The following is a 14,380-nucleotide window of genomic DNA, read 5'->3' as shown; positions in this document are numbered from 1 at the left end:
TAAACATTGACTTATCTGCCTTGTTGTTTGGGACCCTAAACAACAAGGCAGTTAAGTAAATGTCAACAAAACATGAGGGTTAAGTTACTGATGATTTCCACATCAAATTCATTGATGCAGACTGGGGTGGAATGCCCTTTGCTTTTGAAAGTTGAAAATCTGCAAATGTGATGATCCAGCTATTGACATGTTTAGAAACCCAGTCCTCACAGTGAACAGGGAGTATATTTGTCAGCTCAAGACACAGCCCTGAGGCCCACTCATCCAATCCTCACATTCTCTAGTCTGTCCCACAGAAAGACAAACACTCTGCAACGCAAGACACAGACCAATGGCAAAACAGTCTGTGGCCAGTATATAGTATGCCAGTATGTGGCAATATAATTGCACTTTTCGTCCAGATGAGTTAGGGCAGTGTGCCACACAAATTATGTATAATGTCATCTATGGACCTGTTTAGGTGTTATGCAAAATAGAGAGGATCACATCTGTCAGGGAATATAATGTATGCCATTACCTGCTGCTCAGAGCATTTTATGATGTGAGTAACTGAGTAATAATCAAGGAAGTGATTTGGTATGTCTTTGAGGCTGGGACAATGGTGTTTTTTTTGTTTTTTTTTTACAACAGACAGTAACATTGAGATATAAAATATATCAGTAAATCATTTGCTCCAGTATTCTGTTAGGGCTGGCAGCAAGGATTCACTCACAGATTTTCACTCACTACATTGAGGGAAAGTACATTGTCCTCAGAATTCCCTCAGTAGACTAAAAGCTCTTTATTTAAGCAGCAAGTATTCCAAGTTGAAGAAGAATTTTGAAACTATTTCTGCAACCAAGTGCCAAGACTTGCTCATGAGAAGACACGCATCACCATTTTTGTTTTCTCTGACACTATACACTCTGGGCAATGAGGAGCTTAGAAGCCATCTAGTTCTATTACTAAGTCATTTGTGACCAAGGATCTATTTTTTTCATAGGATCAATAGTGTATTACGATTTTGTGAGATTGCAGCAGGAATATTATGCTCTATCAGAAATAAAGAAAATACAATACACATAAAATAACAAAGACATCTGGCAGCAGTATGTTCGATGCCTTCCACATGTCTGTCTTAGTTACCAGATGGGCCCAGTTCCTCACACCTTTGATTAAATGATGTTTCCTATATGTGCTGATAGAAATCTGATTTCACTTCCCTGCATAAAATATCTATTTCCATGTACATTTAATGTATTATGTTGTGAAATATGGGCGGAAACGGCATATGATAGTTGTTGAATCATAAAGAACAGTGGAGAAACAACTATTTTGCAGTTGCAGTGATTCCAACAGTAGTCAATGCTAGTGTTGTTTCTTGGACACAAGAAAAAAAAAGCTGTACCTCTTACTTTCGGGGAGTGACCTACCTAGGAACTGGAACTTAGGATCTGCTAAATTAAATGAAAATTTAAAAAGCATTAATATTGATTAAAAAATAATCTCACATCAATGTTCATCGGATGTACATTGCTCTACTTTGTAGTATTTGGACGATTGTTTAAGATTTAATTGAACCTTAATTAATTACCTTACATCACAGTCTCTTTAAAACATTACCTGCTTCAATATGTCTGAATTCCAGATCTGTTTACGTGAATTTGTCATTTCCTTTTCTCGTTCAAGATGAACTTATAAGTGGGGCGATTCTGAAGGAAGCCGCTATGTAGAGCATTGAACTCAAAGCTTACATACTTTAGTTTTGCTCAAAATTGACTCCAGTAGCTCAGAAACCAATCTAACTTCCTCACATGTTTTCATCCTTGGCTGTCCTTGCGCAGTTATGTCTGGTTCCAGTCATTCGTCAGGCTCTTGTTTTTGCGGTTGTAATGCTTAAGCGTGTTTAACCGCCAGCATAAAATAAACACGGCTACGTTAAACATGCGCCTAATGAAAAGAGACATACATGAGAGGCTAAACAGTGCCCTCTAGTGAGCATTGCAAAACCTTATTCCCTGTAGTTTTCCCCTTGCTGTTCCTTACTATGTTGCAGTAGGAAATAATTAAAGATTCACTGCCATCTTCTGAGCAGCCTACAGTAACGCAAGAGTAGATCATTATGTCCCCCCATTAAAGTATTTCCCCCCATTGAGAATGGCTAGACTGAGAACGAATACAATGTAAAATGAGTTGCAATCTGGGTTTAATTTAGAGAGGAGAGGAGAGGAGAGGAGGAAGATGATTACTAATTTTATTCCAGAGTAGGAAGAGAAGAGACATGTCTGCCTTTCTCTTCCTACTCTGGAATAAAATTAGTAATCAGTTAGCAGCAGCAGCAGCAGCTCAAGGGAAATACGGTAAATAGGAAGAGGTTGAGAAGTGAAACAAGCTGGAGGGACTTGGGCAATAGACCGAGGTCATATCACATTTGTCATTGGAGCTAATTATGATATCCTTCCAACACTCGCAAAGTTTAGCAACTTGGTAGGTGACGATATGGCCTGTAAACTTTGTGCTGGTGTTGGAATATTTTACCAGGTTGGAAAGTCTGCCTCAAGGATGTTATACCTGGAGGCATATTCAGGTGCTTAATACCTTAGCATATTTATTGGATAGTAGGCACATAATCTAGCGGTCAAAAGTGGGAACAACTCTGTTAGGTTTGTCAAGGAAACAAACAGTGTCGATGGTCAGTAGTGTGGATGAAGCGTGAGACGGGAAGTGGGTAGCAAATTTAAGTAGGCAACTTCGGGTTCCACAGTGTATTGCAGTATATGCTGAGGCCGGAAATGGTTATGCATTTGAGGGGTGAGCGAATAACTTATCTTATTGAGTTAATGATTTCATTTGGATACGTAATAGAGGAAGCCTTTGAAAGAGAAGATGAAATATTAAGACTTTGTGGCTGAGGTGAGGCAACGCAATTGGCAGACACATATCAGCCCAGCAGAGATGGGGACTAGAGGATCTGTAACAAAGTGAACCACTTCGCTAATTGAGTTTGGTTTTCGAGGGGCGTTCGCTAAGAGTAGCATTAGATTAATTGTCAGAAGTAGCTGAAAGGACTAGTCAGTGGCTGTGGTTCAGGTCGTTATAGATAGGTTGGGGAAATGCATCATAATGTTGGATGCATCACATTTATGGGCCTGCCACCTTCGAAGGTTTCATTTCTTGGCTGTTTAGGCCAATAAGGACTGTCTCACTTAAAAAGAACGCAGATGATCCTCGAAACGTGGCCAAGCAATGCGTCCCTCTTTTAACCAACTTCTAAGGAAGCACCAACATATCCTTCTCAGCCTCCGAGTTCCCACAAGTCTTTGTATCGCGCGCAAAGCTGCTATAGCAACAATGAAGCAGAGCAAGGCAAGCGGGACAACAGAAGATCGTTTTTAGATGTTTCCAGTGTTTATTGTAAAGGGATGTTATGATGGAGTGATGTATGATTTTACATTGAATTAATGTTATGAATTCCCAACTACTAGTATAGCATAGCTGTCTCATTAGTCAAGTTAATCAGTTTAGTAGCTAGTTATTTAATGTACATTTAATTAGCTAGCTGTGTTATTTTAATTGTATTAACTATATTTAACTTGTCACACAGCAGCAATTGTTTTGCTCTTGATGATTCTTTAGGGAGCACAGAAAGTTTAAAAGCGCCAGGTCTGTCACTCACTCCACCAGCTGTCCCTCATTCTCTTTAGCCCCTCAGCCTATCAGGCCCGGGAATTACGTATATAAAGCCACAGTAGGATGGATTCTTGACAGAGTGTCATTTGTGTAATTTGATGCCACATACAGAGGGACGGTCTTCCGCAGATCGCTTCTGCTAAGGAAGCGGCTAAGCTTGTCACGGCATCTTTAATTGAGACGCACTCGTGTTATGTGACTGGTGGAGTGGTGGAACTGATGACACTAACTATGCGTTAACAGTGCCAATGTGGCTGGGTACGGCTCTATTCACTGAGGTGGTCACTATTGTTTCAGTTATGGAATAAGCTTGATGCAGAGTGGGCTGGGAGGATGTGGGTTTAGGATAGCAGTCTCACTGTTGAACCTTCTGCAGATGCTGTAAACTCAATTCCGTTAAACACTGGAGTAGGAGAAAACTTGCTTGAACCCCCAGTGAAAAGCATGCAGTGTGATGGCCTCCAAGGTGGTTTATCTATTGTTATGGCAAGTACTGTTAAGGTGCTTTATGTAATCCCTAGTGTCTTGGAACACATAAGAAACATCCTAACATGTGTTTAATATGTATCTTGGTATTCTGTCTAAAGTAGCTGTTCAAAAGTCCCTTCCCCTGCACATCTCTTTCCAAATTTGTGAATGTGCTATGAACACAACAATCAATAGTCATAGACAGTGACTCAGTGCTATGCTACAGAACTGAGACAGTGATGAAGCGTGCTCCAATGGGGTTGTATTGACCATCTGATGGATTTCCACTGACATCAGAGAAGAGGTCAGCCTTGGCATCCTGTGACAACCATTCTGTCTGTAAATCATCACTACTGGGTGAGAACACAGACTGAGCCATTATCCATTTAGCTTTCTTTGTACTAAGAATGAGGTGAACTGACAGCTGTCATTTTGGGCTCATTTATACTGTGACTTGTTATGTGGTTCCATGGTGTAATGGTTGGTACTCAGGGCTCTGAATCCAGTGATGTGAGTTTGACTCTCAGTGGGACCTGTTGAAAACTCCCTGATCTCATTTATGAGACAAAACCAATGCTCTAGGGCAGTGCTGGCACAGTGGTTAAGGTACTTGAATTGTAATTGTAAGTTGCTTTGGATCAAAGCATCAGCTAAATGTAAAAAAAAAAAAAAAGAAGTCTGAAAGAAGAACTGATGATTGTGGTTTTTTTTTTTTTTTTTTTTAACATTGGAATAACTGGCAGCAGTTGCTAGATGGAACCTCTAATATGTATGGATTTTCTAATGAACTAATGAAAATTAATAACTGCATTTTAGAGTCAGTTGTGTAGTCGAACTGCTCTGATTTGGCCCTGACATTTTAGCAGTCCCTTGAACAAAAGCGTGAGAATGACAAGCATCATTATTTAATGAACCATACAGGATGGAATAGGGAACTGCTAGGTAAAACATGTATATTTACATATACTTACTCTGATATAGGCTAAACTATGAATATTCTCTTCTTACTTTATGAGACAGTATTGTTTAATTTGTATGTCATAACTGTATGAGCAGGTCTTGATCAGCATATTAAATAGTCTTTGGTGTTCTCACTCAGTAATTATGGTTCTGAATAAAAAGGCCAGTCTTGACATTGGTGTATTAGGTGCCTACAAAAAACAGTTTAAAAATGTTCTGGACTGTAGTCTTGTTTTGTGTTTACATTGACCTCCTGTCAGTCACTTTGAGACACTCTTTAATGCCCCATTGCTCCACCAAATTTATATCTGTTTGACTAAAAAACATTGCAGAATCCAGTAAACATCCTGTTTTGCCAGGGACTTGTACTGTGGGCAAAGAACCACACTACAAAAGTTCTAAAACAAGCATAGTTTTTTCCAAAATAGACATAATTATGTGCAAAGGGGATAAAGGTGGAGTTAGTTCCTATGGGACAGGTAGCTAGCTCTGTAAACACAATGTTTATATGGGTTGAACTGTTTTAGTGACAGACTTTACATAAGAAATTTAATAGATAATTTTTTAAAATATAATTTAGAGAGCTAAGTAAACTAATGCTTTGGGTGAACAACCTTCAGAGAAATATATGTAGGATAATGCTGATCAACTGCTTATCAGATCCCTAGCAGCTAACTAGCTAACACAGGTATTGACAGATAAACTCATGGGAACTAGTTACAAAGAAATATTTGCAAATATTGGACTGCAACAACACTGAACTAGTATTATCCTTGTTCCTGAAACAACCACACCTAAGTAACATATAAGAGTGGCAGTGTTTTCTTCACAGGGCTAAAGAAGAATGAAGCGAGAAAATGCATTCGGCAGGAGATGCATTCTGTGGATCATGATCATTGGCAGAACACAAATCCCAAAATCTGTTTAGTCATTCTAATTGTGTAGGAGGTCCCAATGCACACAATATTCAGTTACTAATGGTCATGATGCCAAATCTCTGACTGTGGATGCCAAACTGTCATCTTCACCTATGAAAAATTCTCTGGTGAGTTGGTTATGGCTGAGAGGATTGTGGTAGTGAGGATGAGTACCAACAGCATCCTTTTTGGAACTGTCTGACCATATTGCTGTCAATTGGTAGAATGTTTCACTGAACAGTTGCTACAGGACGTTGTGTATAGAAGCGGCTGGTGCTTCTTCTGCCTCCTTACGTCACCTCCGAGCACTGAAGAAGCACCAGAACCTACCAAAGGAAAGATGAAGTTCCTTATGTTATTTAGGTTGTGCTGAACTAGTCATCCAATAGTCATTTACAGTCTTTTGGCGCCAGGAAATGTTTCCCCGAAAGCCTGAACTACCTTCCGAATGCACCCGAATGCTCATGAACTACCCTCCCGAAATTTCCACTGGTAATTGGTGATATATATATATATATATATATATATATATATTTTCCCCCTGCAATTATTTTTTTAATTTTTCCTTCTCATCATTTAAAAAATATAATCTTTTTCAGCTCTGTATCATTCCAGGAACAGCTTCCTTTGCTCAGCCCCCCTTTTAATTTAGTAAACATATTCTCAGAAACAGGTTCTCAGGCTGCTTATCTATGGGAATCGAATGTAGACATAATTGGAGACCAAGCATGGACTTGACGTATTAAGTGCCGAGTGCACATGCTGAGTCCAATGGGGCGAGCGAGCAGCCATATTCTGGCATAGTTGTGCATTTGAGGATCTTCAAGTAGTTTTGCACCTTATCAGAGTCGCAGCGGAAGCAGCAGAGAAGCACATAGTCGCTCAGGGCCTCTTGGCTCCTGGCAGTGGGCAGCGAGGCACCAGGTGGCAAGTGGCTGTTCGCTGAGTTATTGACCATCCCCAATAGCAGTTGTGTTTGTTGTGGAGGGGGAGGGGCATATGGATGTTTTTTTGTTTGTTTGTTTTATTGGTTTTTTTTTAGTTAAGCAGTAGACAAGTAAATGTGTACACATGTGGACACGTTGCATCATACTATACCGAGTAGTTTCTCAGCCTTCCTTTTTGGTACATAATAATAATAATAATATAGCCAGTGTTTTTCAATGCATGCATGCACATATGAACAGGTAAAAGCAGTGAGTGTTTTGTTATTCCAGCACCTTTTCCATTACTCTCTCCACTCCTTTCCTGAGCTTGTGCACCGTTTCACTCATCTCCAGGACTTTACATTGCGGCTGAAGATGTCGAAGCCCTTCTGGCCAGCGAAGCGCCGGTGCAGCTCATGTAGGGGATCCCTCCAGGCTACCAGTAGCTTCAGAACCACCTCCGCCGTCAGAGACAAGGAGTGGGTAGAAAAGTTTGAGTGCCGACCCAGACATATAATTTACATTTCCTTCGTCATTTCTGGGAGTTTAGAGGTTTGGGGGTGAGGGGAGTGGGGAGGAGTGAGCAGACAGTTATGGCAGATGGAAGCTCGACTAGACAGAGATGAGAAAGAGGCAGACACAGAGAGAGAGAGAGAGAGAGAGAAAACGCACTAAACGTAGAGCCATTCTCTGTACGTTGTCTTTGCCATTTGGAGTTAGTATGCTGGATGTGTGGCACTTGGGATAGCCTCTGGTAATATGGTATCTGCTGGGCAGGAAGTACAGCTCCTTAACGATTCAGACAGAATAATGAAGAAAGCTAAATGCAGAAAGTTCACATGAGCTTGCATGCCAGAAGCCAAAAGAAAACTAAAGACTAAATCTCACAAATTATGCAAACATATGGAAAAGCAATGAGCAGATACAATTAGGTTTCATACTCATTGACCTTTACAGAGATGCATTGTAAACAATTTACAGCATTTTGGCATTTCAGATTTGGCAAAATAAATAAAGTTTCAATATTTTTTTAAAAAGAAACTGCTTCAGAAGTACTGAAGTTTACCAGTTTAATATTCAGATCTTCCCAGTTTATTAGTTCTCATATCAAACCATTCTACAATTTTCTAAATTCTAAAATCTTTTTTTTCTTTCTTTCTTAATTAAATGAATTTTGATGGAATCTACTTCTTGGATTCACAATGAGATCTTATTAGATGATAAACTAGTCAAATCCTGTCATACAGGTTTGTAGATTGAACCACAACATAAGAAAATCTGACTCTAAACTCTAAACTGGGCATGAACAACCCATAAAATTAAAACATTTTGAATTAAGGGATATTTCCGATAGCATCAATACTCCATTTATGTCAACAAGCAACATTAATCTCAACAGTTGCACTTATTTAGCTTTGTCCTTTTTCATTGCATGCAAGGTGTCGCTTTTCATTAAATAAATGGTTTGAATCCTCTTCATAACATTATCTATCAGTGATAATCAGAAGTGCAGCAACATAAAAAGGAAGAGCAGCTACTTACAAACTCTGAGAGCAGATCGCTGGAGAGGTCATGCACCCTGACCAAGTGCTGGTTGACCTGGTCAAAGAGACGGGCCAGTGCAAGTATATGGCAGCTGGCCGGACCATGGGTGCACACAGGTACTGAGTCCACAAGGACGTGTGTGTCCAGGCACAGCAGTGCCACAAAGATGATGGCAATGGGGCAAAAGGGGACAAGGACAGGAGGGTGAACGACGAGAGGGATGATAGTGTTGAGTCTTGACATCTCTGGAGGTAGAAGGGTAGACTGTAGAAAGGATTTAATGTTTTGATATGGTGACAAGGTGCAAGGCTTCTGTCAGGGGAGCAGAATGAATGGGATGAACAAGTTGAACGAGACAAATGGGACTCTGAAGAGAGCACAAGTCCTCGTGAGATTCCAGAGACAGCAGGAAGGGAAAAAAGGACAAGAAGGGACCAGATGGATGGGATGAGAGAAGGAAGAGAATGAGAGGACCAGAGGAAAGGTCATTTCCAAACGCAGCACCGAAGCTTAGACAGAAAGAGGACTGTGGGCATCCATAGATGGGGACAGAGTTGGAAGACTGGGAGGATAGAAAGAGAAGCATACCCCTCATTCATTCAGAGTGCCTTGCTTTCAGATGCTCTGCTAGGTCTTTGCAGTACCTTGCTCTTGGCTCCTGGACATTCTAAGGGTGATTGTGGTGCAGACGAAAGTCTGGTAGGTTTTTAAGGTGGTTTGAGTCATGTGGCGGGGCTGTTAGTTCCTGTCTGCTGACTCTTCTCTTTGAAGAACCAATGGGGGGAGACAGATGAAGAAAGTGGAGGGGGTGCATACCGCCATCTTGAACAGTCGTCATTTCTTGAAGTCGCTCGTGAGAAACGTTCGGCTTTCTAGCCTTTCACCTTTATGCTGGTGAGATCTTCGTCCTTTCAACAGCTGACCTCTGTCCCTAGACATTTCAGCATGTGTGATATCTTCTAGGGCTGACCTGTCTTGACCTTGAACTACACCCATTCATGTGAATGGTAACTCATAAAAGGTATTCATCTGGTGGGTAGATTTTCTGATCATATGAAGTATACCAATTTTAGTTATATTTGTCCTCTTTTGCACTGGTTCTGAGTTATGGGCCATTCAGAGGACCAAATCAAGCAGGTGATCATGAACACATGGTCTAATGTACTTCAGAGGTCTCAGTGGAACTTAAATATTCATCTGAATCCCAGGCCATCAAGCTATCTGAGTCCCTGCCTTCCAGCAAAATTCCTCTTCAACTCAAAGGTTGGAGAGCTTGTTTTTGTTGAAGAAGTCTCTTACTGCTCTTTTTAGTAAAAGAACTAGATTTGCTTCTGGGAGGTGTGATGATAGCTCCATCTCTACCACCATTACTGCATGTGCGTATTTGAAATCTTTTTGAGTGCAAGCCTGTATGTAGTTCTGTGTATGGTATGTTTCTGTGGGAATAATATAGAATACATTTCACATGTTCAGACACATCACACCTCTGTTGCATTCCCTCCATTGACTTCCTATAGTGGCCTGCATCAGGTTTAAAACTCTGACCTGGAAGCAATTTCTTCACCTTGCACCATATTTCACACTGCTTGTGACTTTGCTCTTGCTGTTTTGGAGGGTTTGAGCAGCTAATAGTCATGCATCCCAGTGGCATACTCGACCTGCGGGCTTGGCAGAAACAATCAAACTTTTAGGCCATCATGTAGCAGGTAGCCCATCCACAGAGCAGTGTAGGTAGGTGTGCTACTCAGAAAGCCCTGCAGCAGTTTAATGCATGGTCCTGTGCAATGCTGTGCATTCTCTCTCCTCTCTCACTTCCTGCTCTGCCTGATCTAAACCCAGCAGCCTTAATAAGATGTTGCATTTCTTACTCTCACATGTCTTGAGGTTTTTCCTGGTCTCCAAATTAAACTGTGTATATGTTTTAAAAGGATTATGTGAAAAACTTAGAATAAAATTACTAACAAAATGTTCTCCTTCTCTGTTTCAATAATACTAAAAACAATAACTGATGTTTTCTCTGTTGTGTTTTTGGTTAGCTGGAGCATGCTTGATCAACTGTTTGAAGATAGAGGCAAACTGATTAAATGAGTCACATCAAGTGTACTCCTTTGTGGTTGCTAAGAAACCTGGAGATACACTAGCCATTTGCAGATAAGATTGGATACCCCTGCTCCAGATAAAAGCTGACATTTGGATTTTTGCCTATTTATTTCTTCATACTTGTCTTTACATAATTTTGCCTTCATTATTTCAACACATTTGGAAGTCACAGTATAACACAATTGCCATAAGAAGAATTCGAGTGTGATCTACAGCTTTAAACGTTCTTGTCGCAACTGTATGTGTTATGACACCAGCTATGTAAAGCTTTCATTATGCATCATCAGAAGTGCTTATGAAAACAGCCCAAGACTTCCGAAAGTCTGGAATGTTCACAAGTTTGCAGAACCACAGGAGGTTCTTGGTTATTTGTAGGCTGTCCATCCTTATTGGCAAATCTTTCTAGAAAGGAGCTGAATGTTCAGCCGTTTATGATAATGACTTTTAAGAGCTGTCCCGGCCCCATCTGTAATTTGGCTGTCTTTAAAAGCCTTTCAGAAGGAAAAATGAAAGTTTCATGTTGCTTGCATAAATCAATGCATTGTGTCTGGACTCTCTTTTACTGTGATTCAAATCATATCAGTGGATATTTCCTAGACATAGATAGTTATATGTCATGTTAAACTCTGGTCTTCTTTTCACATGCACTACCAAACACGCATACATGTTTTATATATTTCATTCTCTCTTTCTGCCTCTCTCTATTTCTGTCTCTCCCCCTCTCTCTCTCTCTTGCATTAGGGCCTAGGTATGTGAAAATATGCAAATTAGGCATAGTAAAAACAAGTCAAAACGAGTCAAAACAGTAAAAACGAGTCACTGTTTAGAACAGAAATATATCTTTAATTACAATATAATCAATGAACCCTTAATAAAATGTATTTGACTGGTGTAAAAACACATGGTTCTCTTAGGCAGAGGGTCAGTCCCAAATATTATTTGAGGTCTTCAATATCAGCAGGACTGTAAAATACAGCAATTAGAATATGACATATAATAAGATATACAGAAAAGTATAGCCTATATTAATTACAACAACAAAGAATGTTTCTGGACCCCAGGGGAAAAAAACACTTTGCAACCTTCATGTCATATTTCCCTTAAAAAAACATACGATACATAAGATAAAAAGATACACACATCTGACTGTATGCGTTAACACAGATCCATTTTTCGCTGAATCACGAACTTGCCATTTGAGCAATTGTCTCTGGTTGCCAGGGATCAGGTACGTGGCCACGAGGAATCGAAACAGAGAGGGCGGGTTAAAGGGCAAGTTCGTGAGAATGGGAAGAAGATCTACAGTTTGGGAGAAGTGAACGACGAGTCTGCCAAACGCCTTAAGCTTTGAGCTCACTAACTCACTGTGGTAGCCATTTACGCCTCTGCTTATAAAAAGCTACATATCAGAATGCATCACGATGCTCGCCAGAGTTTAAACACAGCAGGATGTCGGGGTTTTGGCTGGCGACGTCTGCATGAAACAGAACTAAGATCAGTGAACATCGGTGGTACAACAGTAGCTTTAGTAAAATACTCTGTATTAAAATAGTTTGGACGCGACGTAGATGAGTAGATCAGGACGTTGATTTATTTTTGCTTGAGTGGCATCGTTCAATACCTGTATATCGAATCTCCTCTTTTGTTTTACATATTTTATGGGTGTGTTAATAAACTTATGAATGTGCTATTTTATTATTCAGTGCATCGTGCTTTTTATAGTCATTAAATATCGCCCATCCAACACAAAACACCATGTCTGAATATTCTTTCTAAACGTGTTGTGCGCTTACTTTCATACATGCAGTATTTCCTGGTGTGAAACCCTTCATGGCATAGGCTATTTTCTAAAAGTGTCATTTCAATACATTAACAAGGGTCACATACTGACGTACAGTGCCCTCTGTATATACTGGGACAGTTATATTATGACATATGTAAATTGTGATTTTTGTAATATTGAACACTTTGTATGATAGTTTAATGATTTAGAGTGGCAAGTGTAGCAAGACTGCAATGTTACATTTTTTTTGTTATTTTTTTAGTCACTAATATAATTCCAGAATTGTAGCACGTGTCCAAACGTACCATTTCAGTTAAGCACAAGCAGTAGCACAATTGGTTAAACTACCAATGTTGGTAAGCATTAACAAAAACTGTTAATGTTAACACAGAAGTAGTAGTGTGTGAGTGAAGTTCCTGAAAATATTGTGTTTAGTATATAGAAAATATACACAGTATTGTGATTATATATATATATATATATATATATATATATATATATATATATATATATATATATATATATATATATTTCCTGACCCTAGTCAACAAATATTGCACTATACTTGAATCTGATGGAGGGTCATGATTACTTTTTGTAGATGGTCATAGATAAATTCAGAGAGCTTATATGTTTCTGTGTACTTCTGGTTACCTATATGTCTGTCCACGTGCCTGCCAGAATTTGCACACTTGTAAGCACATTTTTTTTCCTTGTTTGTAACATAGTTGTAGTGACTTGCTTCACCACAAGATGGCAACATATCTCTAGAATTGTCATACCCGCCGATTAGGCACAACATGAAAACAACTAAAAGGTGAATTGAATAACATTGATTATCTTGTTACAGTGGCATCTGTCAAAGGGTGAGATATATTAGGCAGCAAGTGAACAGGCGCTTCTTGAAGTTGATGTGGTGGAAGCGACAGTATCATGGGTGCCCAAGACTCACTGATGTGTGTGGGCAGTGGCCTGTCTGGTCCAATCCTGTAGAGCTACTGTAGCATATATTGCTAAAAAGTTAATGCTGACTATAACAGAAAAGTGTCAGAACACAGTGGATTGCAGATGTGGATATTACTTTGACATGAACCACCTTGCCAAACACTGTTGTAGACCAAGCAGACCACACTTTCATGGAAACAGTATTCCCTAATGACAGCGGCCTCTTTCTGTAAGATAATGTGCCCTGCCACGCTTCAAAAAATATTTAGGAATTCCTTGAGAAACATGACAAAGAATTGAAGGTATTGACTTGGCTTCCAAATTGCCCAGATCTCAATCTGATTGAGCATCTATGTAATGTGTTGGAAAACTAACCAGATTCACAGAGGCCCCACCTCACAACTTACAAGACTTAGTGCCAGATCCCACAGGACACCTTCAGAGGTGGAGTCCATGCCTCATCAGGTCAGAGCTGGGTTTCCCAAAAACAGCATAAAACAAAGATAATCTTTAAGTGGTAGATTGAGTATTATACTTGATTAAGACAATCTTAAGTCTGCAATGATTTTGAGAAAAGGGTTCCAAAGCTGTCCTTTGGCACAAGGGGGATCTGCAAAACAAGGCTTTAATTAGGTTTTAATGTTATAGCTGGTTGGTGTATCATATTCATATCTAACTTGCAGCACCTTACTGTAACAACAGCATATGATCCCATAGCCTAAGAATATGCTAGTCACTAGGCTCAGATATATTCACTGATCTGACATAGCACTCAGAAGTCCTTTCCCACATTATTACTCAGGAATGGATAAGGTTTTTTCTTGTTTCATAGATGCTAAAACTTCATAATCTATTTTTTAGCAGTTCTTCTCATGCACAGTTTGAATACCACATAACATTTTATATAATGTGATTCTCTCTTCACAATAATACATTTCTCACTATCATGTTTTGACTCCTTCTATTTTTTCTGGCCTTTATAAAAGACACTCTATGGGCAGTGATACCTTGGGGAGAGACAGTAGGTAGGATTTTGGTTGCTAGGTAGAGTCGCTGAAACTTGTTTC

General features: G+C 39.7%; 1 protein-coding gene across 1 annotated transcript; it reads right to left on the bottom strand.

Annotated features, from left to right (window-relative positions):
- Nucleotides 1–6,756: 6,756 nt before the first annotated feature.
- prl2 (prolactin 2) lies at nt 6,757–8,737 on the bottom strand. The gene is given in 5 exon segments (XM_035534310.2): nt 6,757–6,980; nt 7,228–7,300; nt 7,303–7,398; nt 7,613–7,729; nt 8,483–8,737. Coding segments are annotated over 5 exon segments (756 nt in total). The 5' UTR covers nt 8,729–8,737.
- Between the last annotated feature and the right edge of the window lie 5,643 nt (nt 8,738–14,380).

The sequence above is a fragment of the Electrophorus electricus genome, chromosome 4 (genome assembly GCF_041902795.1).
Source record: "Electrophorus electricus isolate QZ-2024a chromosome 4, ASM4190279v1, whole genome shotgun sequence".
Classification (NCBI taxonomy): Eukaryota; Metazoa; Chordata; class Actinopteri; order Gymnotiformes; family Gymnotidae; genus Electrophorus; species Electrophorus electricus.
This window is presented reverse-complemented; position numbering and strand designations above follow the sequence as displayed.